General features: G+C 54.1%; 9 protein-coding genes across 9 annotated transcripts; 6 read left to right on the top strand and 3 right to left on the bottom strand.

Annotated features, from left to right (window-relative positions):
- Positions 1–217: 217 nt before the first annotated feature.
- On the top strand, positions 218–2,678 carry POSPLADRAFT_1148644 (hypothetical protein; the record flags this gene model as incomplete). The annotated part of the gene is made up of 9 exons (XM_024486205.1): positions 218–335; positions 381–604; positions 830–983; positions 1,083–1,113; positions 1,168–1,469; positions 1,579–1,865; positions 1,919–2,161; positions 2,222–2,372; positions 2,434–2,678. 9 exons carry the CDS (start codon positions 218–220, stop codon positions 2,676–2,678), a joined length of 1,755 nt encoding a protein of 584 aa, XP_024337107.1.
- A 234-nt stretch (positions 2,679–2,912) lies between these two features.
- POSPLADRAFT_1148078 (hypothetical protein) lies at positions 2,913–5,529 on the bottom strand (the record flags this gene model as incomplete). The annotated part of the gene is made up of 13 exons (XM_024486136.1): positions 2,913–3,017; positions 3,075–3,206; positions 3,259–3,482; positions 3,547–3,652; positions 3,704–3,966; positions 4,016–4,119; positions 4,175–4,195; positions 4,247–4,351; positions 4,402–4,561; positions 4,615–4,798; positions 4,862–5,037; positions 5,077–5,207; positions 5,264–5,529. The coding sequence occupies 13 exons, from the start codon at positions 5,527–5,529 to the stop codon at positions 2,913–2,915; spliced, it is 1,977 nt and encodes a 658-aa protein (XP_024337106.1).
- Positions 5,530–6,040: 511 nt separating this feature from the next.
- Positions 6,041–8,118, bottom strand: POSPLADRAFT_1147513 (hypothetical protein; the record flags this gene model as incomplete). The annotated part of the gene is made up of 7 exons (XM_024486071.1): positions 6,041–7,187; positions 7,241–7,323; positions 7,374–7,398; positions 7,449–7,513; positions 7,570–7,791; positions 7,853–8,019; positions 8,073–8,118. 7 exons carry the CDS (start codon positions 8,116–8,118, stop codon positions 6,041–6,043), a joined length of 1,755 nt encoding a protein of 584 aa, XP_024337105.1.
- Positions 8,119–8,346: 228 nt separating this feature from the next.
- On the top strand, positions 8,347–9,181 carry POSPLADRAFT_1182822 (hypothetical protein). The gene is made up of 5 exons (XM_024488949.1): positions 8,347–8,488; positions 8,556–8,597; positions 8,663–8,685; positions 8,739–8,881; positions 8,929–9,181. The coding sequence occupies exons 1-5, from the start codon at positions 8,443–8,445 to the stop codon at positions 9,098–9,100; spliced, it is 426 nt and encodes a 141-aa protein (XP_024337104.1). The 5' UTR covers positions 8,347–8,442; the 3' UTR covers positions 9,101–9,181.
- A 1,131-nt stretch (positions 9,182–10,312) lies between these two features.
- Positions 10,313–12,525, top strand: POSPLADRAFT_1147694 (hypothetical protein; the record flags this gene model as incomplete). Its single annotated transcript, XM_024486093.1, has 6 exons — positions 10,313–10,530; positions 10,674–10,825; positions 11,208–11,305; positions 11,364–11,655; positions 11,708–11,735; positions 11,784–12,525. The coding sequence occupies 6 exons, from the start codon at positions 10,313–10,315 to the stop codon at positions 12,523–12,525; spliced, it is 1,530 nt and encodes a 509-aa protein (XP_024337103.1).
- A 1,539-nt stretch (positions 12,526–14,064) lies between these two features.
- Positions 14,065–14,724, bottom strand: POSPLADRAFT_1058481 (hypothetical protein; the record flags this gene model as incomplete). Its single annotated transcript, XM_024481044.1, has 1 exon — positions 14,065–14,724. One exon carries the CDS (start codon positions 14,722–14,724, stop codon positions 14,065–14,067), a length of 660 nt encoding a protein of 219 aa, XP_024337102.1.
- A 2,577-nt stretch (positions 14,725–17,301) lies between these two features.
- Positions 17,302–18,769, top strand: POSPLADRAFT_1147198 (glycoside hydrolase family 18 protein; the record flags this gene model as incomplete). The annotated part of the gene is made up of 3 exons (XM_024486036.1): positions 17,302–17,525; positions 17,583–17,920; positions 18,006–18,769. 3 exons carry the CDS (start codon positions 17,302–17,304, stop codon positions 18,767–18,769), a joined length of 1,326 nt encoding a protein of 441 aa, XP_024337101.1.
- POSPLADRAFT_1171373 (hypothetical protein) lies at positions 18,347–19,513 on the top strand. The gene is made up of 2 exons (XM_024488130.1): positions 18,347–18,423; positions 18,532–19,513. The coding sequence occupies exon 2, from the start codon at positions 18,846–18,848 to the stop codon at positions 19,035–19,037; it is 192 nt and encodes a 63-aa protein (XP_024337100.1). The 5' UTR covers positions 18,347–18,423; positions 18,532–18,845; the 3' UTR covers positions 19,038–19,513.
- A 1,210-nt stretch (positions 19,514–20,723) lies between these two features.
- On the top strand, positions 20,724–24,225 carry POSPLADRAFT_1066661 (hypothetical protein). The gene is made up of 21 exons (XM_024482097.1): positions 20,724–20,899; positions 20,992–21,102; positions 21,162–21,239; positions 21,295–21,529; positions 21,582–21,610; positions 21,668–21,955; positions 22,015–22,231; positions 22,294–22,310; positions 22,365–22,509; positions 22,571–22,606; positions 22,664–22,690; positions 22,748–22,821; positions 22,871–23,065; positions 23,127–23,201; positions 23,262–23,278; positions 23,332–23,408; positions 23,465–23,497; positions 23,553–23,580; positions 23,638–23,657; positions 23,705–23,895; positions 23,974–24,225. The coding sequence occupies exons 1-21, from the start codon at positions 20,753–20,755 to the stop codon at positions 24,157–24,159; spliced, it is 2,226 nt and encodes a 741-aa protein (XP_024337099.1). The 5' UTR covers positions 20,724–20,752; the 3' UTR covers positions 24,160–24,225.
- The last annotated feature ends 120 nt before the right edge of the window (positions 24,226–24,345 follow it).

The following is a 24,345-nucleotide window of genomic DNA, read 5'->3' as shown; positions in this document are numbered from 1 at the left end:
ATTGGTTCGTGAGTTGTGCGGTCAGTCCTGAAGATGATGGAGAGTAAGAGCGAGAGCAGTACTTGGTGAAAGGCGCGAAAGAGACGCCTCAGCAGCGGCCTTATGATAATGCAGCGCGCGCTACGCGTTCCTGACAAAGCATCCTCGGTCGCCAATATGGGAAATGCCGATGGGATGAGAGATCGTCTATGTACCACCGATCACCTTGACCCTGATCATGAAGTATGTCGCGCTCCTGAGTGGTGGCAAGGACAGCTGTTACAACCTCCTCCACTGCGCTCGCAATGGGCATGAGCTTGTTGCTGCGGCATCTCTTGGCCCTGAGCATGGAAAAGGTCAGAATATTTTGTCTTCAATGAAGCTATGATGTCATTTAACAGTCTACACTTTGGCAGAGGAACTAGACTCGTATCTCTATCAGACCGTCGGTCAGGATGCCATAGAATTTGTTGCTCAAGCGCTTGATGTCCCGCTATACCGAAGGGTCATCTCTGGCGCCGCTGTCGAGCAAGGCTCCGAGTATGGTGGTAGAGAGCCATCCCAGGCCAGCGGGGTATCCGGAGACGAGACAGAAGACCTCTACGCGTTATTGAGTACGGTTAAAGTGAGTTTTATGATACAGATCCAATGGAAAGCTACTAATGGCGTTCAAGGAAAATCACTCAGATGTACAGGGAGTTTCCGTCGGTGCAATTCTCTCAAATTATCAGCGCGTGCGGGTTGAACACGTGTATGATTCACTGGTCGTATCTGTGCACTACATTTGTTGAGTACTCTGCACTGCAGGTGCCGTCGTCTCGGCCTGACGCCGCTCTGCTACCTGTGGCAGCGAGACCAGGCCGAGCTGCTCGCTGAAATGATCGAAGCAGGAATGGAAGCAATTCTCATCAAGGTCGCCGGTATTGGTTTGTCCGTCAAACACCTTGGAAAGACTTTAGCGGAGATGCAACCAGAATTGATCAAACTGGTAGATAATAACAACAGTATGTTCTGGGGAGCTTTTAACAGCTTTTGACTCCAGAACGAAGCGTACGGGTTGCATATATGCGGGGAAGGTGGAGAGTATGAGACTCTGACCCTAGATTGCCCACTCTTCAAGCGTAGGATTCAATTGTAGGTCCATCGACCTCAATATATACCGCGCTGCCATTCAATGAAACCATACAGAACAGAAACAGAAACAGTCATTCATTCAGACAACGACTTCGCAACAGTCGCATACCTCAGGATTAAGAATGCTACCCTCGAGGATAAACACTCGCGTTTGCCTATTCAACCGACAGTACCTTCCTTGCTCTCGGAAGCCTTTGAACAAATCCACCATACTGTTCACAAGTCTCTGTCTGACCCACCCATCAAGTCACCATCTATTCCAGATGAAAATATCGCGCAGCTTCCGAAGGTCGCCGATTGTCCAACCATCAAACGTATAGGTCAATGGGTCGCAATTGCTGACATCTCAGTCATTTGTACGCCCGATGTCTCCCTGGAGGACGAGGTCCGAGACTGTTTCCTCCAGCTGCAAGGTTGAAAGCAATGTCATCAATATCTGCCCCTCCCGCTGACTGTGTATCCCAGCGCATCTCAAGGCCTACGACCTACAGCTCTCCCACTGTACCAACATCAACATCTTCCTCTCGTCCATGGACCTCTTCGCCCAGGCCAACGCCGTATATGCCACATTCTTTGGAAACAGCCCACCTGCACGCGCATGCGTCGCTGTCGATCTTCCCTCGCCAACAAAAGTCAAAATAGATTGTGTAGCGTACGCCGAACGCAGTCCGGCCGACCGCCAAGCGCTGCATGTACAAGGACTGAGCTACTGGGCACCCGCGAACATCGGCCCATACTCTCAAGCTATCGTGGTCTGTCCCCTTCCTTCGTTCTCTACGCCCGTGCTCTGAATGCCACCCGCTAGGTGAACGAACGGATCTTCGTCTCTGGACAAATCGGGCTCATTCCAAGCAACCTGACGCTCCCTTCTCCTCCCTCACTGGAGACCGAGACGGCACTATCCTTCCAGCATGTCGATCGCGTGGTCAGCGCTCTCAAGAACAACTCAGGTGGGGGCTGGGAAGGACACGAGCAAGGCATCATTTATTGGCTAGCCCGTGAAAGTGACATACCACATGTCAAGATCGCCTCAGAGATATACGAGAAGGTAGGTCGACTCTTATTGTCAGATAAGCTTCCCCATAGAATGAGTTGGCTCTCACTCCAGGATGCTTCCGCGTCAATACTCTTCGTGACCGTCCCGACACTGCCAAAAGACGCGCTGGTTGAAAAACAGGTCCTGCTACACACTGGTCGATGTCTCATACCAGATGAAGATGATGTCGTGATACGATCAGTGTCGCCCAGCTTCCAACGAGGTACGTCTGTCCCATCCCAGAATCACCAAGACAGGAGTTTATGTCACCCACGACGTCGCAGGCGATCAGATGGGTCGCGAGTCGTCTCGGACCCATTGGGAGATTTCCTACTTCGATGAGACTGCGTCTGCGGTCACACTCATATGTTTCCGTGGAGATGAGATCGATGTTACCGCGCTATTGACTCAAGTACCCGAACTAGCCGCAACTTGGACGAATGCGCTATCTGTGCGGCACTTCTATCGGCATCACACGACCATATCTACCTGTACGTGTATGTCCCACCTTCACAATCTCGGAGTCTAATCCTCGTCTAGTCCGTCGCACGGTCGAAGTTCTGTTTGAAGGGCATACGCTTCCCGCAGTCACATCGATACCCTGCCATTCAATCGCAACACGAGGCCTCGACGATGACTGGGATTACGCTATGTTTATCATATGTGCCTAGGGAAACATCCCGATCCAAAACATCGTAACGTACCAAGCCCGATGTGTTGTATCCAATACACTATTCTACAGTACTAATATACAAGCGAAACATCATGGCGTGCCCTCCTCCTTCAGCGCCCTGAGTTCGGCGAGACGCCGCCTCATCTCCTTCTCGGTACGAGTAGGTGGGACCATACGAGCTATTCCGGCTCCGCACTATGTAAGAGTATGCCAATTAGACACGACCAGATCAAAGCAACAACGGGACAATACCAATGCACAAAGACCACCGAATCGCAGGACCCATGCAACGCCATTCTTCCCATAATACGTGGTGTGGTGGGTAGGGTCGTTGTCCACATCCGCGTCGACGATGTGGAAGATCGCACTAGACACGAGGGCAATCTGTACCAGCATCAGTCCACTGCATGGCTCTCACACGAATATGAGCACGTACTATGAACTGAGGGAAGACGATAGCCAGATTATGGATGCCCAAGATCGTTCCGCCCGCGATAGGGTCGGCCTGCAGAGCAACTGCGTCGGCATCAGCTTGGTCAAACGAACGGCGGCGTTGAAGCAACGGAGCGCGTTCATCTTGACCCTCGCTGCGGCGGCGAATGGCCGGCGTCGAGCGCGTTCGACTGTGCGAAGGACGTCTGCCCTGTTCTCTGGCGATGCCTTCTCCAACCTCCGCGTTATCATGTTCACGCTCCTTGAGGAACTGATCGCACACAGTCAGAACCCAGGGTCGTAAGATTGAAGAAAACGTATACCTCCATGATGATAGCAAATGGTATCCAACATGCAACTGCCCAGCATATACCGACCAGACTTATTGCAATGATAGCCTTACAGAAGACGTCAGACTAAGCTACGGAAAGGATTGTGCTGTAACATACCTGCCAAACCTTGGTGATGAAGAAAGTCGAGAAAGTGATTGCAGCGAAGAGTAGCATAGCTCCTGTCCATATATTTCGCAGGAAAAACGGCATCAGGGGTAGTCTCAAGGGTTGGCCGCGACGAGCAGCGTCGGCTCTCCATTCACGAACGCTAGATCTCAATCTGGCTACCTCGTCGTCTTCGTCCTCGTCGTCCTCATGCGCAAGTAACCGGGTGTCGCGCCGAGCAAGGTGGGGCAGGGTTGCGCCAGCGGTAACAGCCACTGAGTACACCATTAACTAAATGCTGCAACTACACCGGTTGATGCTGACCTATGCTATATATGAGCATTGCGAATTCACCCATTCTGGTCGCCTCGTCTTTGTCTGGATCACGCTGTTGTTCATACGCCATGACCTGACCGATATAAGTTGTGCTGTGAGGTCGCGATGGTCAGTGAGGCTTATAAAAACTCAAGACCAGTCGCATACGCATAGAAGAGGAACGGGAACCTGCGTAGCAGTTAGCATGCAACGAGGTTCATTTCAATTTCCGCTACATACCAGCCCATGAATGCGAAGACCTGCACGTAACAGACCCTCCGGATCGGCTTGGGGAGATGGACGATGGCGTTGTATATGTTGTTCAAAACATCCCTCAATTTGCTCCTATTCTATTGTCAACGTCGGGGGCACAAAGATCACAGGAAATGACAGACCTCTTCTCAACGCGCCGTGGCTCGCGCACCTTCTCCTCCTGCGTGATGCAGGTAATCCATACAGTGATGACCAGTATTGTCATGCTGACGACGCAGAACTTGCGGAACTGGTCACCGCCAAGCAGGCGCAGGACGGGCATCTTAGCCAAAGGGAGGAAGCCTATCGTGACCATGAGTGCGACAACTTTCGAATTCATTGAAATTCTCGCTTACCAAAACCATAGCCAACTATGTTTCCGGCATTGAGCATCCGACTGTGCCATGCATTGCCAGCATTGAGCTGTTCCGGTGGAGTGATATCCAGGAGCAGATTCCGTAATGATGCTTGCAATGCATTAAGCGCGAAGTCCAGCAGATAGAAAGACACGATCGCTAGACCGATTGCCGTATGCTGGACCTAGAGGTTCATTGCGAGACGGTTTGAGTTCAATGGTGTACTGTCTCAGACAGTCCGACGTACGGATTTGACCCACTTAGGGTCCCAGCTGCCCGCGCCTCCTCCAAATATATCAACGAAGAATGCTGCAATATTCTGGCAGTACGCAAGCGTAATAGTGGAAAACACGAGGACGGTGGTGGAGAGCACGACCCAGTAGCGACGGCGATACTTGGAAGTCGATGCATCAGATATGGCACCTAATCGTTAAACAGTCGAGCAAGTCAGTAGAAGTATACTTCGGTGAAACAATGACGGGTACTTGCCTATGACAGGCTGTGCTATTAGACCACTGATCGGGCCGGCCAACCATACGAGGCTCGTCAACGTCTCCGAAAGACCAAGAGATAGCAGGAACGGCGTGCCGTAGCTACACACTTCCGAGTTCAGATAGATATGCTGCGTTCACAAGACAAACAAGCCTACCCCAGCTCCACCGTCCATGCGACTTGCGATCCGGCCATGGATATACTCAGATAGATGAGGTCAAGCGTCGACATCCTGCGCCCCGCAGTGTCCGGCTTGTCTGGTGAGCTCTTCTTGCCATTCGCCTGACTAGTCCCATTTCGCGTCACCTCTTCCTCGGCGGCATCCTGCGCATTCTGCTCGCGAAGCCGCTTCCCGTTGCGCGAGGGCCAAGGGATCTGAGTGGTAGGATCGGGATCTGCGTCTGCAGTGGTGGGGAAAGTCATGCCAGCGTCGAGAGTGATGGAGAGGGACGCTGCAGCGCAGCAGGGACCGGTGACAAGCTATAAGTGGGGGGAACCTCGGCGATGAGTGCCTCTGGGCCTTGAGGACGGCATGCACCCTCTGTATGTAAGTACGTCTTAAGGAAGACCGTCACACCGTCATTCGACGCGCCCATCCAGCGTCTCCCCAGACACTCTGTCTCACGTGGTCGAGCACTCTTCGAGGGCTCGCTGAGTCGAACATATAAGGCGATGAAACATAATCACACTTGAACGCCCACATTAAATTGTACGGCACGCTCGAAAGCAGCCGGACACAAATAAGATAATGCATTCAATGTGCACGAGATATCGATGCATGCAGCAGCCCAGAACGAACGGTGAGTAATTGCACAGCGAATGAATATCGAACAACAGCATGAGCACAGCCGCAGTACAGGTACACAACAAGTACAGACCTCCCAATGTTCAAGAAACACGCAACAGTGCAGCGAACGAACGAATACCTCAGACCCTACCGGATGGCCGCATTCACTGACGCATTCCTCCGGTGGCCGCCGAGGCCTATTTGCGGGTCGATACCAGGTTTATGTGATGAGAGCAGATTGAAAGGCAGACGACGTGAGTGCGAGGGGGGTGCGGGGGTGGCAAGGGAGATAGCTGTAGTGGGGGTGATTGTGCGCGTGCGCTCGATGAATTCCTCCGGCTCCGGGGGCGGAGGGAACCTGGCATAGTCGCCCGGTGGCCCAGTAAAGCCCTCGCGAGATATAACTTCATCTCTCCGACGCAGGGTCGGCCGCGACGAGCTTTGTGTTGGTGTTGAGAGGCCCATAGAGTCGTGCGTAGACGTCGGGGATATAGGGGGAGTAATGTGTTTCAGCATCGCAGGACTTGTACCCGATCGATGCCGGAGCATATCCTGTTGTGATGACGAAGAGCCTGAACCCGGCACAAGGGCTGGAGGATGGGGATTACTTCGGAGCTGAGCCGCGGACGCCGACGGGCGTAATCGACGCCTCGGTGCGACCGATCCTACCGTGACTAATGAGTTCAGCGGCTTGATATCATCATCGGTAGGGGCGGGGCCCGCTGGCGAGCTGTTCTGTGATTGGTTGTCCGTGGATGCGGTAGTTGCGCTCCCGCTGCGTTGGCGGAGCTTGTACTTCTCCATCGCATCGGCATCTCGTTCGCGCATACGCGTGGCTATGGGTGATAAGGCTGATGCCGGATTGTGATTGGGCAGAAGTTGAGTGTGCGGCTGTGGTGACGGCGAGTTGGCGGAGAAGGCAGTGCTGCCAGAGGAGCTAGCGGAGGGTTGTGCTGGGGAATGTGAGCCCGAAGGCAACTGAGCTGGTGGTCGTGGCGGAGATAACGAGGAGGCTAGTGATGGGTGACTGCGGGTGGAATGTATCGCTACGTTGTCTAGTTGATCACCGCTATCAGAAGTGGTGGTCGTGCGGCTCGTTCCAGAACCGCTACGCATTCGGACGGACCCATTGGCGATGCTGTAAGCTTTGGGAGGCGGAGGAGGTCCTACATCTGGGGTTCCGCCCCATTCGGTGCCTCTGGCGGCGGCCTGGGCAAAAACGTTCCGACGGGCTTTCTTGTTGTTTTCAAATTGGGCGCGAGCTGTATCCTGCAGGACTTCCCGGGTGGTGGTGCTAAATAGACAACATGTGAGAGCGACTCGTGAACAAGTGTGTGGTCGACGTACGAATACGCGTAATCGGAAGGGGTGAACCCTTCATTGTTCCGTGCTGAATATTGACAGCCTCTTTCGATCAGCAATTGCACAACCTGTGGCACCTTTAGCCATATGACACATTGACGTAAAGGATTCTACTGACCGAGATGTGATTCCAAGCGCTCGCACTGAAGTGCGGCGTCGGTATTTGTATGCCTGGAGCACGAGGAAGACTTACTAGTGCAGTGGGGTGTTACCCTCGTTGTCAGCGAGATCACAGTCAGCTCCTAGATCACAGAGTATCTGAGGGCGAACTCAGCATCCCCTCTATGTCGCAGTCACGAGATGTGTCAACTTACCCGCACTAGCTCCTCGTTACCCTTCATTGCCGCTACATGCAGCGGGGTCTTCCCTTCGACATTTGCCCACTCTAATATATCCGGATAATGATCGTAGTAGAGCCGTGCCATGCGTAGATTAGCACTGAAAAACTCATGGTCGCTGGGGCCAGACCCGTAAGAACTAGAGAGCGGCGGTCTTGCCTCGGCCAAAAGAATGAGGATGGTGTTATTGTCCGAGTCCTGGATTTTCAGTCAGATTGTCTATCGATCATGGCCCAGAAAGTGACTTAAGGGCACATACCTTGCTGTATTCATGGTCATCATGGCCGCTAGTTAGGAGAAACTCGAATGTCTCCTCATGACCGAGAAAAGCAGCCCAAGCCAGAGACGTGAATCGTTTGTGAGTTGGGTCCGGGTTCCTCATGTCGGTCCGCTTGATGAGTCTCTTGACCAGAAAGAGGTTGTTCTCTGCACATGCCAGCGTTCAGTACCTCCATAGCCCGGCAGCAGAGGAGACACACCCTTGACCGCTCGCCGGAGCCTGACAGTGGCGTCCTTCTCAGCCATGGCGGTGAGTGTCAAACGAAACGGCGTGGGAGAGCCCCGGGAGGGAGCGAGGGGGTGATATAGGGAAAGACAAAGACAAGAAGACGGTGCAGCACAGCAAACACAGCAAACGATGAGGACTCGACGGGCACATAATAGGACTGGTCCCGTGACAAACATCGATCAAGACGGACGTCACGACCACGAGTCCGGCGATCGCAGCGCGCAAACTCCCATGGTTGTTCGCCGTGAAATCGAAATCTCGCGCTTGTTCGCTCCCGTCCTCTTCCTCTGCCGTTCGTCTCCACCTGTGTCGACCCCGCGTCTTCCCTGCTCCTTCTCGCCATGCCCAAGGTCGTCTCTCGCTCCGCCGTTTCATCCTCCACAGATGGTCAGTGTTTCCAAGACACCGCATCTCGTGTACTCGCGGCCCTGAGCCTCCCATGAAACACTCTTAGCACAACCCACTGCGTCATCAACAGCAGCGCTGCGCGTCTACTGTGGGACTCTTTTTCCTCTGGTCATGATCCTTGTGCTCATTGGCTCTCGCTTCTCTTCGGCGCAGATTGCATCTGCGGCGAGTTCATTGTGGGTACTCCGGACTCCGCTGTTTCCGGCCGTTGCTGATGTGCTATTCCCAGCTTGTCATAGACAAAAGCTTAGCTTCTCTGCCCAAGCGAAGGACAGATGGCGCAGTCATCGTCCAATGTCGGGACAGCGAGCTTGGGAAAGCCAAGGTCTTCAAGCTGAACGCAGTAAACAAGGATCCCATACTCGTTGAGCGGTGGGTACGTCGCCTGTCCAGCACACATGCTCTCTAATGCCGCGCAGCGAGAACGGCCACGAAAGGCAGCACAAATTCCACTGTCCGCGGTGTAGTCTGCCTGTGGCGTATCAATCGACGCCGCCGCCTGTCAAGTCAGGTCCCTATCTATACATTCTCAAGGGAGCCCTTAGTCAGGTCCAGGGTCAAGTTCCGTCTGATGCATTTGAGGACGAGTGATAGTCGTAGTGTAGCTATGTGTTGGCCAAAAGGACTGTTTATATCTAGTTCTGCTTGAATGTGATCGACTAGCATCGTGTTACGAAAAATAATCATTTCATTACGAGATGCCTATCGTAGTACGGTACTCGACACGGACAATTCACGTCCTGCAAACAAATCAACAGAATCTCACCAGCACTGTTCATGCCTATTCCGGGAAAACAAATATGTTAGCAAAATGTCACGGAGGCGGGCTTAGAGGAATGGAAGGTCGAATGGTCATCAGATACCGTTGTAGAAGTACAATTCAACACATCAGCGCTCATAGCGACTGATGTTCATACAGTGTGAATGTAATTGTCATCATATGACGAAGAATAGAAGGGAATATAGGTGAAAAGATGCACTGAGTACTCACGTTGCCGTTTGTGTTCGAAGATGTTATTAGGCGCTACCAGTTGCGAGGGCTATCTATACCAAAATACCTGAAAACGTCGATGGTTAGTTTCTGAAAAGACTGGTGTGGAAACGACCGCTAAGGCGGAGTTATTAGACTCAGATACCGTTGTAGAGTAAAGTGCGTTCAAGGTGTGCATGGCACACTCGTATGTTTGGGAATATAGTAGCATCATGGTAACCGTGAAGAAAGGCCTACTCACCAACGACTGTCACGGCGGCGATCATGAGGAAAGAGTTGAAGACAATCGAATCGAGGACGAGCGCTTGGAATGGCAAATTTCAAGCATTTGCATTTGTTTGTGTATGCTTGTGCACAACCCGAGCACAAGTATATCCAAACAAACACCCACAACGCGTTCGACGCGCTCGGTACGCGACCTCTTTGTTGGCCTGGTATGTCTGCCTGCTCCGTCCACTTATTGGCTGCTCTCGTCGACCCGCGCCATGCCCCAATTTGGCTTGTTTACATGAGCTAGGATTGGAGTGCATCTGTGGGTCCGCGTGTACATGCCTCTCACCGTTGCCTAGCAAGCACGGCAACGTTACCTTGATTGCCCTTCTGCGGTCGGGTGCCACCATCACGGGCACGTCAGGTACTTATACCCCGCGGTTTGTCGGTATGAAGTTCTCATCAGCATCTGCACTACCCGCCTACTCGTCTGTGACGACCTGAGCCTAGTATCCACACACACACTATTCACCTTCCATCTGGACAACTCGAGCCTCGCATTCATATCCAGCACACTACATCATCCTCACACATCACACGATATGTCTTACTCCACCGGCACATCCGCATTCACTCTCTTCCCTACCGCAACGGCTTCGCCGAACGCGTTCAGCATCTTCGTCGCCACGCAGTCACCTCGCGACACCCATATTATGCACGAGGACATGCGTAACCTCCTGCGGCCTTCGAGCACACAGAATGTGCGGAGAGTCAGCGCCTCGTCGCAGAAGACCCGTGGCCTCAAAAAGTTCTTCGGGATGTAAACATCATCTACGCCGGCGTGTGACTACACACCCATCCCTCACCATAGTCCGCAACCCATCATTCTCGACATGGCATACCACATCCTACCACGTCACGAGCGTGCCTTTGCCGCCAAACGTATCCATCGTCGCTGTCAAGTCATACTCGCGTCAAACACCGTGAGGGCATAGAGACCGAGAGTCTGCCCAGTCACGCGAGACGACAGAGACCAAATCAAAACACTTTCGTTGCGAAGCGGCTCGCCGGGCCCGCCCAGAAGCAGCTGAAGCACATCCAGCTGGGCGTTGGAAGTTCGAGAGGAAGAAAGAATAGGAGCTTGCTCAGTTGTGGGAGGAGAGTTGCGGACTTGTTGAATATAGAGCGGAAGACCGTGTACTTCCCCCAAACACAAAGATACTCTCTTTCCCTAACCATTCTGAGTGTGATTGAGCCTTAATTAAAGCCAAGAGGGTAACGGGCCTCAAGTCTGTCAGTCTCGAGTTCCTGTATTGGTCACACGCTGAATAGCGAATCACACAAAGTGGAGTGGAAGTCATGGGCGCCAAATGCCTTGTTTGGAGATCGAAAACCCGTGTTGCGGATACCACGTGGGGGCATATTCGCGGAGGCGCTATCGCGGCGTTGTCGCGCACCGCGAACAGTATTGTACCCCTACTCTGAGACGGACGGTAGCGCCTCGCTCGCGCAGCGCAATGGACCTCCCTTCAGCGCGAGAGATTGAACTCGAGACGCTCCTCAGGGAGCGCGACGCGCAGGTGGCAGAACTGACGGTGAGCTTGAGCGATGTCGTATTCCAACCATGCGGTCGACTGACGCGATGCGCCCTAGGACGAGGTCACTCAGCTACGGCAGTACCTCTCGACGCAACCTGGTCCGCCGACGGCGGATTCTATCTCCCTCCCGCCAGCCCTCGTGTCCCTTCTGTTACCCCACATCAACGACCGCTCATCTCAGTCGTCGTCGAACACCGTGACCGCTGCTCTCGTGCAGCGAACAAAGGTCCTCCAGCAGGAAAATGACGAGCTGTATGAGCTTCTCAAAAGCGGAGAGACGGGGAAGTTGAAGGAAGACGTCCGTGCTCTCCGGCGGGTCGTCCAGAAATTGGAAGGCGCACTGAAAGGTACGTTAGCCACCGGCTCCACTGCCGACTGCCAGTAATTGAATGCGCGCAGAATCTCACCAAGTGATTTCCTCTCTCTCGTGAGCGATCTTCTTGTTTGGGAGAGTCTGAGTCTAAAGTACCCCTAGATCCGAGCTCGAGAAATCCCACGAGACAATCATGGCGAACGGCCGTCCCGCGGCCGCTCCCAAAGTCAATCCTCATTCCCAATCTCCCATTCCCAGAAACATGTACCAACAGCCTCCTCACCTATCCTCCGCCAATGGCGCAAGCAAGCTGCCACCCACCGGGCCGCGCGCACACAAAAAGCCGCGGCTTTCCGAGTCGCACACCCCTCCCGCGCCCCAGGGCATGCCGCTGCACTCGGGGCCCAAGAGCGGCCACGCCCAATCGGGCTCTTCTGCGCGTGGCGACTCGCGCGAGCGCCGCGGTTCGGTCGACCGCAAACCGGTCATCGGCATGGATATCGACGAGGACCAGCGCACTCGGCCGCGGTCACCTGATCGAGACCGTGAGCGCGACCGTCCGAGCCGCGGAGAGCGGGAGAGGGAGCGTGCGCGGGAGAGAGAGCTCGACCGCGAGCGTACACGCGACCGGGAGCGCGTGAGAGAGAGAGACAGGGACCGTGACCGAGACCGTGATCGCGACCGGTCCCGACGGAATGGCGGCGGTGGCGGCGGCGGAGGTGGTGGTGGCGGAGGGCGCGGGGGGCGCCGCGGACGGGGCCACAATGCGAATTCTAACGCCAACTCCAATGCCACCGCCAGCACCAACGCCAACGCCATCGTCATCGCCAATGTCAATAAACCCAACTCGAACGCTGCATACGATAGCGCAGACCGGACGTTAGCGGAGAGGATGGGACTTTGACGATGGGGCAGTGGCATTTCCTTTGGCTTGCTCGCGAGGGATTGGACTGGATGTGTCTGTACTCCGCATGATGGACCGTGGTCCGGCTAGTGTATACGGTACGACGCTCTCTCTAGAGCCCGCGTCCTCCGTATTTATCCGCGCATCTAACTTATTCGTATTTGGCCTCCACAGCTGTATTCATATCATCATCACCGTGTTCGCGCTTCACGCTCTCGTTCTCGTACTGCTTTGTCGACTCGTACCGTATATCTATTTTGGATGTTCCCGTGGCGACTGACACCCCTTGGGCCTGTATCTAGACGTATCCCGCACTCTCGCCGCTGCACTAGTATGCATTCGTGGTTCGTTCCTCTTGCTGTCCGCTGCCACATAAGCTCGCGCCTTGCGTCTTCTCTCCCATGCTCCGCAAGTGAGATGTACCCTGTCTGAGAGACCCATTGGGGGCACATTGCATCTGTCTCGGGGCCTTCCATTCGGTGTGCATGCCCCCGTTTACTTTTCCCTCGCTGTTATTGCCAATTTGACGCCACACAACATGGCACGGCTTACACCCTCCCCCGGCGCCCGCGCCGTCCGCCGCACAGTGTTGCAGCATTACTCAGGCCCAGGCTTTCCGAGCACGCCAGGCTAGTGGCGGATCCGCACAGACACGCGCGTAACGTGACATGATGGGCTGCCTGCTCTCGAGGTGTGGGAGCGCATGTACGCTGGGGGGCGCGCGGGCCCTGTGCGGCCGCGCGCGTGGCACGTTAATCGGCGTGATTCTGTGGCCGACCGAGGGTCGAGACCATTTGCAAATATACCCAGCGCCCATTAATATTGCCAACGCGGACTTGGAAGGCGTATCCATGCCCATCCGACATGGAAGGAGGGCTCGAGAGTCAATCAATCGTTGCCGTGGAGTGATCTCGACGTATCTTGACTTGACGTGCGAACGCGGGCCTCGAGAAAGGAAAAAGTGACAGTGCGAGTACATTCCAGTGGACGACGACGTCCGTACGTGGGGTATGTACAGGAGTGGAGAACAGTCCGGCTGAAGTCCGAGGGATATTACACTCGTATAGGCTACTATGCTACAGAGATTAGAGCGACGGGGCGAAGCACGAAGAGAATCAGTCCGTCCAGAGTAAGGTAAGTAGTAGCCATAAAATAGTGCCGAAAGAAACGCGGAACCCAGAGAACACGAAGATGAATGCACAAAGAAAGGACAGTATGCACAGAATCAGGACATTAGTGCAGCGGCGCGAAGGTTTGGAAGGGTCAGGGTGTAAAATGAAGTTAGCACAAATCTATAGTACGTGAGAAGATGAAAATTGCATGCAAGCCATTATGGTTGATGTCCACCGTTCAACCTCTCCTGCGAAAGTTCATCTGGCAGCCGTATGCGCTCTAGGGAAGCATAGGCGATAAGCGGGCATCCGCGGGCCCTTGTGATAGTACAGGCTGTGCGACCGGAAGCGCACGCAGACAGCGCGGTAGGCGAGCGTCCGAAGGTTTGCCAATTCCCAGAGGAATACATCCGTGCAACGTGTCAGATCACGCCGCCACCCGTCGTGGGCTGCTATGGAACACCGAGAGTTCAACACGCGCCTGGGAGTAAGGTTTGGGGCGGGCCCACCTGTTTGACTTCGAAGGCGAGGTCAGCGTGTACTGGGGTGCGAGGTCCAGATTGGGGATTTGGATCTGGGTGCGGTGTGCAGGTGGCGAGCGTACGACGGACCGCTTGGCGCCAGGAGTGGCGAGCGCGAATGAGGGGATGGGCGGTACGGGTGGTGGCGGGCTCGCGAGCGCGGGCGTAGGAGGCGGAGAGTGCGAGCGGGAGCGGTTGGCGCCGACTATAGAGGACGAGCGGCGGTGGCCGTACCGGGGCGAGGACGGCGATGTCGATAGCGGCGGGGACGCCATGGGCGACGCGCTCTGCCTTCGCCGTGTGCCAAACTCATCACCATCGATCCAGAGCTCTGATTGCGCCTTTGTGCTGAGGAGATGAGGCTCGTCGGGCCTGACGGTCATTTTCTTGAGGAGCGGCGAGCCGATAAGACGCGGTGGGATAGGAGGGTCTTCCGGGTGCGCAGGGAGGTGAAGGCGGTTGCGAGACGATCGTCTAGGGAGGATTGGGGGAGAGGGCAGTGGAGCCTGGATAGGCTGGGGCGAATGCATGCGTGGTGGAGGAGAAAGAGAGGAAGACGAGGACATACTGGGTGGGCCGCTGCGGGGACAGCATAGCATCTGGGACGGACGCTTTATAGGAGACCTCGTGCCGGGAGAGATGCATTGTTTCAGGCAGAACGCAGCGTCAAAACCCGGAGGATCGGAAGCACGCCCGTGTAGACAAACAGCGGGGATTTGGAACAGACGCCAGTGCCGTGGGCGTAGCGAGTCACAGGCGGACAACACGCCGACACATCGATCCAGCGCCCCCTCCCCGCCAGGCGCGCTGTCACGATCGCGTCACGAATGCACGCTCGTCTGCGGATCGTTTGCCGAACGCCTTAATCTGGCATCACGATCCAAGATGTCCTCCCGATCCCTGCCCCGCCCAGACAGTTATGGACTCCCCGAGGCCCTGGCTACACTCTTCTCTGTCACTCCAGCTCGACCACACTTCTCCTCGATAGCTCTTCTCTTCCGCAATTCATCGCCAGAAACCCCGTCGCCGTAGTGACAAATGCGCCGTACGTGCCTGCAGCCCTCAGCCCACATCCACGACGTGCCCCTTCGCGTTAGAATGGGCGTCTCTGGCCCTCGGCACTTAGTGTCTCAACTCACTCAGTCAATCAAACGCCGGCGGTCCACTCAGCAACCGCACATACAATCAATATGTCAGGGTTCAGCGATAAGTTGCGCTTTGCAATTCACTAAGTAATACTGTAATGACATGAGACACGCGCTATCGTACCAGGATTAGATCCACCTCTCGTTCTGTCGTCTTCCCCGACCTTCACTTGTCTGACACCGGAACTGATGTATGACCGCAACCCACAGCGGCGGGGTGCCGGCGCCTCAATCTGTCGGTGAGCCCGCCCGCAATGTGACAGCATCCCGCCCTCTGTGACAGGTGTCAGTTCTCGCTTGTCCGGAGGCAACCCTGCCAAGTCTCCGGTTGGCGCTGGCTTCATTACATCGTTCGTTTATTTCGAGCAGCTTGTGGCGATCACGACATCGATGATTTCAGTGTCCTTTGAAGCTCGTCGCGGGTCCACCACAAAGCTATTTCCAACGTAGGGCGGTCGCAGGGGGTGGCCTGACCGTGCTGCGCATGCGGCTTCATCATACGACTCCCGATTCAAACTCATCATCTCCGAGGTTTTATGGAGCGACCGGCAACTGGTGTGCACTTGCATTGAGATCGCTGAGATTCCCAATCAAATGTTGGTGATATTACCCACGTTTTCGAGGCGCGTCTCCACCCTCGACGACTATGTAGCTAAGCGGCCCCCGCTCGTCCTGCGGAATACGGATGGTTAGCTGAGACGAAACTTAGTTCCGCAGTCGTCCACGAGACTGATGGAGGTAGGTCAGATGCGGAAGGACGTTGATATTAGTAACATCAACTTTTGCTGACTGTTGACTCTTCTCGTGTGGCAGCGGCGTAGTACCGTACTAATTCCTTGTGCTCAAGCCGCAGAGCGCCGGAGAAACACGGAACCAGAACTTGAGAAGTCTGGAATAGAGACGAACGCGGCTTTCGCTGAGTCATGAAGCGTTCCCTCTGGTCCGACTGCAGCGCATGGTAACTTGCTTGGGCTCCAGGTGAGACAGGGTAGAACGGCCCAGGTACTTGATGTAGTCCCACTTCTGTTTCCAAACAGGAAGAAGAAACCCCCTGTTCGTACGCCTGATTCATATATCCTCTCTTCATGCTCATCATCTCGCTCAGGGGCGCTCGAGTAAGCCGGCGGCGCGCTCCAACCACATTTTACCATGTGTATTTGCAAGCAGGCAGCTCAAAGTATCGATCATGCTTCCGGTGCGCTCGAGCCCGCTCCTGTCAGCCATTAGAATCCAGACCGTTGACCATCCCATCCAATGATGTCCTCGCCACTGAAGCCCCGGAAGGCCCCATCTTTCGTTCGCTACTTCGCAGGCACCATTTCATTTCTCTCGCCCTGGTGGTGATCTCAGTTCTTATTCGTGTTTTCTTCTTGCTATCGCTGCTTTCGTGCATTCGAAATGCCTTCTTTTGTTTTGTCAATCTCTGTCGCTCTTTCTCTTCATTCCCTCCTTGTTTACTCTGCGCCGTGGGATCCTCTACTACTACCGGAGTTCGATCTTCACCAACAAGATCTAGTGATAACGGAGACACTGACATCAACTGTTGTGACGGCGGCGGCGGCGGTGGCGACAAGCTCTGCATCAGCTACTGTCAATTTGGCTAGCCTGTCTGCTTTCGCTGTTCAGCCAACGTCGTCTACTCCGGTGATATCTTCTAGTTTGAACTCTGCTGCTACTGCGACTGTGTCGACGTCTGGACCGGAGGCGATCTTGTTCATGCCTGACGAAGGTCCTCCGGTTGGCCCTGGAACGACTTCAACTGCTCAGGCGACACCGAGTTCGAACTCGATAACTTCGCAGACGACGTCCAGCCCAGCCTCGGCAGCCAGCCAAGACACAACTTCGAGCCAGGCGTCCATAACACCGACATTGACCTCTAGTGAGATTTCGATCGCCAGCCAGACCGCTCTCTCGAGTGCTTCCGCGGCTTCCAATCAGACTGCTACATCGGGCCAGGGACAACCAGCCCCATCGCCTTCGTCTGTGGTGCCCCAGGTCATGGCGTACTACCCCGATTGGGCAGCACCCACGTTCCCGCCGGAGAAGATCGATTTCGGCCGCTTTGATTGGATAGACTTTGCTTTCGCTCTCCCGGACCAGAACTACAACCTCACCTGGGACGAGCCGAGCTCTGCCCCGGGCCTACTCTCGCGCCTCGTCTCTGCCGCGCATCGCAGCGGTAAGAAGGTCAAGCTAAGCGTTGGCGGCTGGACCGGGAGCAAGTGCGTCCGTTCGAGACACCGCACTTCCGATTGTGGCTGATATCTGTGGGCGCCTAGGTACTTCTCTCCAGCAGTCTCGGATGCCGATAGCAGACAGACGCTTGCGGCGAACATCCTGGCGCTGTACCGGGAGTTCGACCTCGATGGCATCGACATCGACTGGGAATATCCCGCGCAGGATGGCCTAGATGGGAATGAGGTTTCCCCAGATGACAGCGCCAACTTCCTTTCGTTCCTGCAGCTGCTTCGGACCACACTGCCCCCGACGTCTAAAATAAGCGCCGCCGTGCAAACCGTACCGTTCGCGGATGCAAACGGCAATCCACTCGGGGATGTGTCTGATTTTGCAAAAGTCCTCGATTGGGTGCTTATCATGAACTATGATACGTTCGGCTGTGAGTGCCTATGTGGCCGTGTACCGCGTCTCTTCGCGTTTCCTTTCTGCTCGCATCGTGTCGATACTGACATGCCTGAAATCAGCGTCGAATACCCCCGGTCCTAACGCACCGCTGAGCGATGCCTGCCACAACTCGACGCAGCCCAGCTCGAACGCGGCGGCAGCCCTCGGCGCCTGGACTGCAGCCGGCTTCCCGGCGTCCCAGCTCATCCTGGGCGTTCCATCGTACGGCTACATCTCGCAATCCGACGCGACCCGGCTCCGTGCTCGCGCGCAGGACTTTGCGTCCGAAGCGAAGCCGCTTCCCGCGACACGTCGCAAGACGCGCTCTCGTGACCGAGGGACTCGGCACGCACGCCGTCGGGCGTCTGCCCGGGATTGGCCAGGCGCGTTTCGGGTGCTCGCCGAGGCGGGTCCCGCGATCCAGGCGACCAACGACGATGGCGGGACGGACGACGGGCAGGTGCAGTTCCGCTCGCTGATCGCGCAGGGGATCCTGCAGTACGCGCCGCAGGACGACGACGGGGGTGGTGGTGGCGGCGGTGGCGGTGACAACGGCACGAGCGCGGCGCCGACGCGGATGACCGTGGATGGGCAGGAGTTCGACAGCCTGTATGAGGGCTGGAGCGGCTTCACGCGATACTGGGACGAGTGCTCGAGCACGCCGTTCCTGCGGTCGGGGGCGGCGGACCAGGTGGTGACGTATGACGACCCGCTGTCCCTGGGCCTCAAGGCGGCGTTCGCCCGGCAGTCGGGGATGCTCGGCGTGAATATGTTCGATGTGCATGGGGACACGGACCAATGGGACCTGACGGATGCGCTCAGGAAAGGTCTTGGCGTGTCCTGAGTGGCGGCGAATCTTCTGAACTGCTGTGTTTCGCGCGTTCATCCGGTGTTAGCTCTGACTCTACTGTGCTATCTAGATGTTGTGCAGTTTCTGGTTGACTGCATGGGTACACATCTCGTTTCCATTGCACCCCGCCGGTCTCATGCTGAAATGGTCATCTTGGGAAATTGGCGAACGGTCAGCATCGTTATGCAATGAACGGATCGCGGCAACGTCCCAAACATACGTGATCAATTACGGGTCTCTCCTTATTCTTCGTATATTATAATCAAGTCGTCATGGAGGCATAACACGGAAGAGGCTGATCATGTTGTACGTAGACCTATATCTACACTAAAAGAGTCCTTTAGGATATGTCACGGAAGGGATTAAGTGCGGAACATTGATATTCCACACTTAAACCCATCCATACAATGTTGTATCTGTTTGTCGCAAGCATGCTAGCTCCCTAGCCCTTCATATATTCGTCTGTGATTGCGTAGAAAGACAGTCCGGCGTGTGGGTATTTGATGTATACCCCTGCCGAGGAGTGGGTATGTTTGAATGGACAGGGAATCGGGTGCGAATTTTTGGCTTAATGGAGCATAAACGATTTTGGCGGCCACGGATGGGCTGTGTACCATGACTTCAGTCAAAATTACACGCCAACAAGGACAAGTGGCGTACTGGTAGCGGATGTTGTCTTTTCATATTAATTAAAGCCCAAGGGCCTTCTTCCAGTTAGGCGTGGCAGAGGGCATGCTATTGCGTCTCCTGCGGCCGCTGAATTGGGCATGCGACGGTCGCAGTGCTTGTCTGAGGTCCTCATACATCATATACGAGTCTCGTGGAGAGGTAGATATCGAGAATATCGAGAATATGCTCGGTGCAGTCGGATTCGAGGGGAAAGGGGTATATGCGGCTGCGCCGGTGGTCGCGTAAGACATTGTGAACTGCACCGAAAAGAATGGAGCGGATCTGTCGTGTGATCGTCGTGAAGGATGCGGTCCGTTGTGTCCCTCGTCCCAGACGAGTTGCTCAGACTGTGCTGGTGAGTGTAAAGCCCTCTATGCTGTGTGGAATATATACTGTGGCAGACACCTCGCCGCCAGATGTAATCGCCGATCGACACAAGCCTACTTCTTTGGGGTAAAGGGGTTTCATTGTGAGGACCTACAAGAGCATACAGTACAAGGTCGTTGTACGAGCTATGACCCGCCGAATGCACAAAGTAGTGATACGTGAACAAAGTCGCGACGCGACGCGTCCGCATCGCGTTCGTGTTGTAGTCATCTGCTTGCGCGTGTTTGGCCTACACTTTCCGTATCTTGAAACCTGCGCACCTAGCGACCACATCTCTTCTCAGCCTCTGTTGCTACCATCTGACTTGCTGAGGTTTTGTGCAGACTGTTGCTCTCACGACCCATCTTGGATGTTTCCGGTAACGGAGTTGTAATCGAGGGACAAGATGCATTGAAGCCCACGTGTTCAGTGCTCCGAGTCTATTCAAAGCATCTACAATTTTCATTCCAAGATTGTTAGAGTGATAGATATCATGCCCTTCGAACGGCGTGGTATACTTTGTACGTGATAGCGCTGCTTGCATCAATCTGTCAAATCACTGATTGGAGGCGGTGTCTGTCAACTGAAGACTTCGCCGGTGTTGATGTCGCAGTGAGCATATGATGAGACTTTCGCAGGTCTCGCGGAGAGGAGAGGGGATAGTCAATGTGCGGAATGTCATAAAGTTGTGGTGCATCATCCAAGCCAGACCTACTCAAATTCTCGGTATGTGGCTTTCCTGTGGGCATATACCAAGCGGGCGACCTTGCCTTTGAATGGAGCAAGATCCAAATAAGCATTCGCTATTTTAGTCAAGTGTCAATGAAGATTTCCAGGCTCAGCTTCTATAGGCTGTGTCATCAAATCCAGGGGTACCTATAACACTTCAGTCTGTCTCTCACCAACTCGTTCTGGGTCGTGCTCTTGTTACCTTCCAGCGAAATGCTTCCCTCGCTTCTATATTCATTTATATTGTACTTTGGATTGGTGAGCTGTGGCACTCCTACTCCTCAATCGATTCCTCTCGCCGTTCGTTCTCCATATTTCTCGGCTTGGCTGCAGGCGCCCGCCAATTTTGTGCTGAATAATGTATGGCCGTCCTTCTGGACTGGATCCGTGCGTATCCTACTAGGTCGGTGGATTGGTTGCTTAGTGATACTCTATCGCCATACTTCCGCTAGACCCTTGGTTGGGCCGGTTTCATTAATGTTGATGGCACTTCGTATGTCTGGATGGGTGAGCCTAACGTTCCGAACACTCGGTTCAACAAAACAGTTCAGCAAAGTGTCACGGTGAGTCCATCGTAGGCCATCGTCATACATTGGTCACCAATGCGCTCTACTTTGAGTAGATTACGGCTACCCAGAGCACATTCGTTATGACTGCGGGTCCCGTTGCTCTCACCATCATTTTCCTGAGCCCCGTTGAGGTAATATTTCATCGGTATAAGCGGGTGAAGCATCCTATTGAAGATAAATCCACAGCCAACAGATTTAGTGAACCAATCATTCCCATTTGCATACATGGCGATGTCAGCCAAAGCAACTGACGGCAACAGCCACAAGGTTCGGCTATACAGTGATATCAGCGGCGAATGGCTGTCCGGTAACGACGACATGATCATGAACTGGACAACCTCAACTACGGGCGATACCATAATTCACCAATCACAGCTAGAGAACCAGACTGCGTTGGTCGATATTAACGACCGCATTCAGCGTGAGTGCACACTCGGGGTGTCTCTGCACGCTGATTGAGCAATGTGATTCAGAGGGATCGTCATATTTTGCCTCGTTAAATGTAAGTGATATGCCAACGAATCTCCTCGAGACTAATAGGGCGCCATTTAACCTCCAGGCCTCTGGAGTCACATGGCAAACTGGCCAGGACATTGTCGTTCGTGCGCAATTCATCAACAACAGCGTTCTTTTGAATACAGAAGACAACAAGTTCCGCGACATTAACGATGATTGGCCTGTTCTCGCAATCTCTCATGATCTTGGGACCGTCTCGAACACGCCACAAACAGCGGTGATTGCAATCGGCCTTGTTCGAGATCCCGTCATTGAGTATGTCACTGCTGGGGGTGGGACTCAAAACCGTAGTCTCTACTTCTGGACACGCTTTTCGTCGATAGAAGATGCTGTAAGTGCAGTGTCGACTGCGCCTAGGTTTCGGATACTTACCGTTAGCCTAAATCGAAGATCACCACTTTCCTGGGAGACTACGACAACGCATTGGCTAGGGCGACGAAGTTCGACGCACAGGTCGTAACAGACGCGGGGAACGCCAATCTTCCACCTAACTATCTTTCACTCGTGGAATGGTCCATCAGACAAGCGTTCGGCGGTATCGAGATAACTGTTTCGAAGGATAGTACCGGCGCATACAATTCGTCAGACGCTACCGCTTTCTTGAAAGGTATTGTGCAGGTTGCTCACTTGTTCTTGATGCCCAATTACTTACCTTGCGACTCGCCGCAGAAATTTCCAGTTCAGGTGTAAGCGCAATGAAGTTATGGGTTACTTCATTTATTGATAGTATCGCTTTACAGAGGACGAGCACCGCTGATGTCATATTCGCCGCATGGCCTTTGTTCTTGTACACCAATCCTGCAATCGGCAAGGCTTTGCTTCTTCCTCTGCTCGAATACCAGGCAACAGGACAGTATCCAAACAAGTGGGCATGCCACGACTTAGGTACGTTGTTATACCCCAGCCTCCATATGCGTGCCTAAGTTTTGTCTGTTCCCAAACTCAGGTCCAGCATATCCACAGGCTCTTGGCTATCCCAAGGGTGAGTACTTCACAGTTTGGACAATGCTCGGGTCGATGCTGACTATGCGTTGAACAGGGAATGACCTTTTTGCGCCTGTTGAAGGTAGGCTGCTACTTTTGCCGTCGCTGCTAACGAGGCCGCAGCTGATTGAGGACTCAGAAAGCGCCGATATGTTGATCATGACTCTTAGCTATGCTCAGAAGTCGAAAGACACATCTCTGATTAAAACCTACGTGGGTCAGCCTCTACTGCCGCTTGGGTTGTCACTGAAGTGATCTCTAGTACAATCTATTGCAACAATGGGCCCAGTATCTGCAAGAGAACACGCTGACGCCTAGTAGCCAGTACAGCGCTGACGTCTTTGCGGGCATGCTGCCCAACCAGACTAATCTCGCGATGAAGGGTATCATCGCCCTTCAGGCGATGTCAGAAATGGCCACCATGATCAGCGATTCCTCTCTCAGCTCGACGTACGCTGTACGTTTTACCCCAAGCATGCGTTCTGCGGATACCATGAGCATGCTAACGTGATCCCCAGACGACTGCAAAGACGTACGTGGGACAGTGGCAGACGTTAGCCACAGCCGCGGATGATCTTCACTTGACATACACGGTATGTATGCGTTTCAGGCCTTGCTTAAGGAGTTGTTGACCTTATCCCTACTGTTTGTAGTATGGCAACAGCTCTAGGTCAGGCTACTGGCAAGGGCATCGTCGGAACAATCATGCTGACCTCGCCGCAGCTGGGGGCTTTTGTATAATTTGTATGCGGATAAACTCTTGCAGACAAATATCATACCAGGCAGTATTTACGACACACGTGAGACGGCCTTGTATTGGACACCTCGTGACATGTTTCACTCACATTTATGTCAGAATCCTCCTTCTACTCTGAGTCCCAGAATAACAGTGAGTAGGCCATCACTTACTATGTTCCACCGTGAAACTCAGAACATGTCTCTAGATCAGTTTGGAATTCCGCTCAACACATGGTGTGTGTATACTGATCATCGGTGTTGTCCACCTTGAGTCTAACTGTTGACGTCTAGGAACACCTCTGCATTGACTGGTACGTGGCGTGCGACTCGTTCACACTCCTTGTGCTCATTTGAATAGGGTGGGAGATCTGGATGGCAGCCATTGTGAACGACTCGTCTCTTCAGGCCAGCCTTATCAACGACGTATATCAGTACCTCACAGATGGCCGCTCCACCGCTCCATTCCCAGATTTGTACGACACCGTATCCGGAGACACTGCACCTCTGTTCTATAGGAACCGACCTGTGGTCGGTGGGAATCTAGCGTTGGTGCGTCTTGTACTTTCATTTGTATTATGTACTTCGCAAGTCTGATATTGCAACCTTGTATTCTCGCGATGCTCCTAGCTGGTGTTATCTCAGTCGAGCTCCTCAAATCCGAACACTAACTCATCAAGCGGAACTAGCAGCAGTCCACCGTCTCCCACGTCAACGGGTGGTCATTCGTCGTCAGTCGAGACCCTGGCATCGGCAAGAACTGTCAGTGTGGTCTTTGCGTTAGTGATTGCGGTGACAGTCTCTGCACTGTTCTGAGGTACCAAGTTTGTTGCATATGGACAATTAGCATACGTACATGTAAGATCTGGTCATATTTTAGTGCGCTGTGTGGGGGCGTCGACGTGAGCCATGTTGCCTTCGCATTCGACAGAACAGACGAGCCTCAGTCCCAATGTCGTTGGGCCTGTCGATTCAGGATTGCCGCTAGCATGCTGCATTGTT

The sequence above is a fragment of the Postia placenta genome (genome assembly GCF_002117355.1).
Source record: "Postia placenta MAD-698-R-SB12 unplaced genomic scaffold POSPLAscaffold_10, whole genome shotgun sequence".
Classification (NCBI taxonomy): Eukaryota; Fungi; Basidiomycota; class Agaricomycetes; order Polyporales; family Adustoporiaceae; genus Rhodonia; species Rhodonia placenta.
Note: the sequence above shows the minus strand (reverse complement) of the source record. Positions and strands in the feature narration are given on the sequence as shown.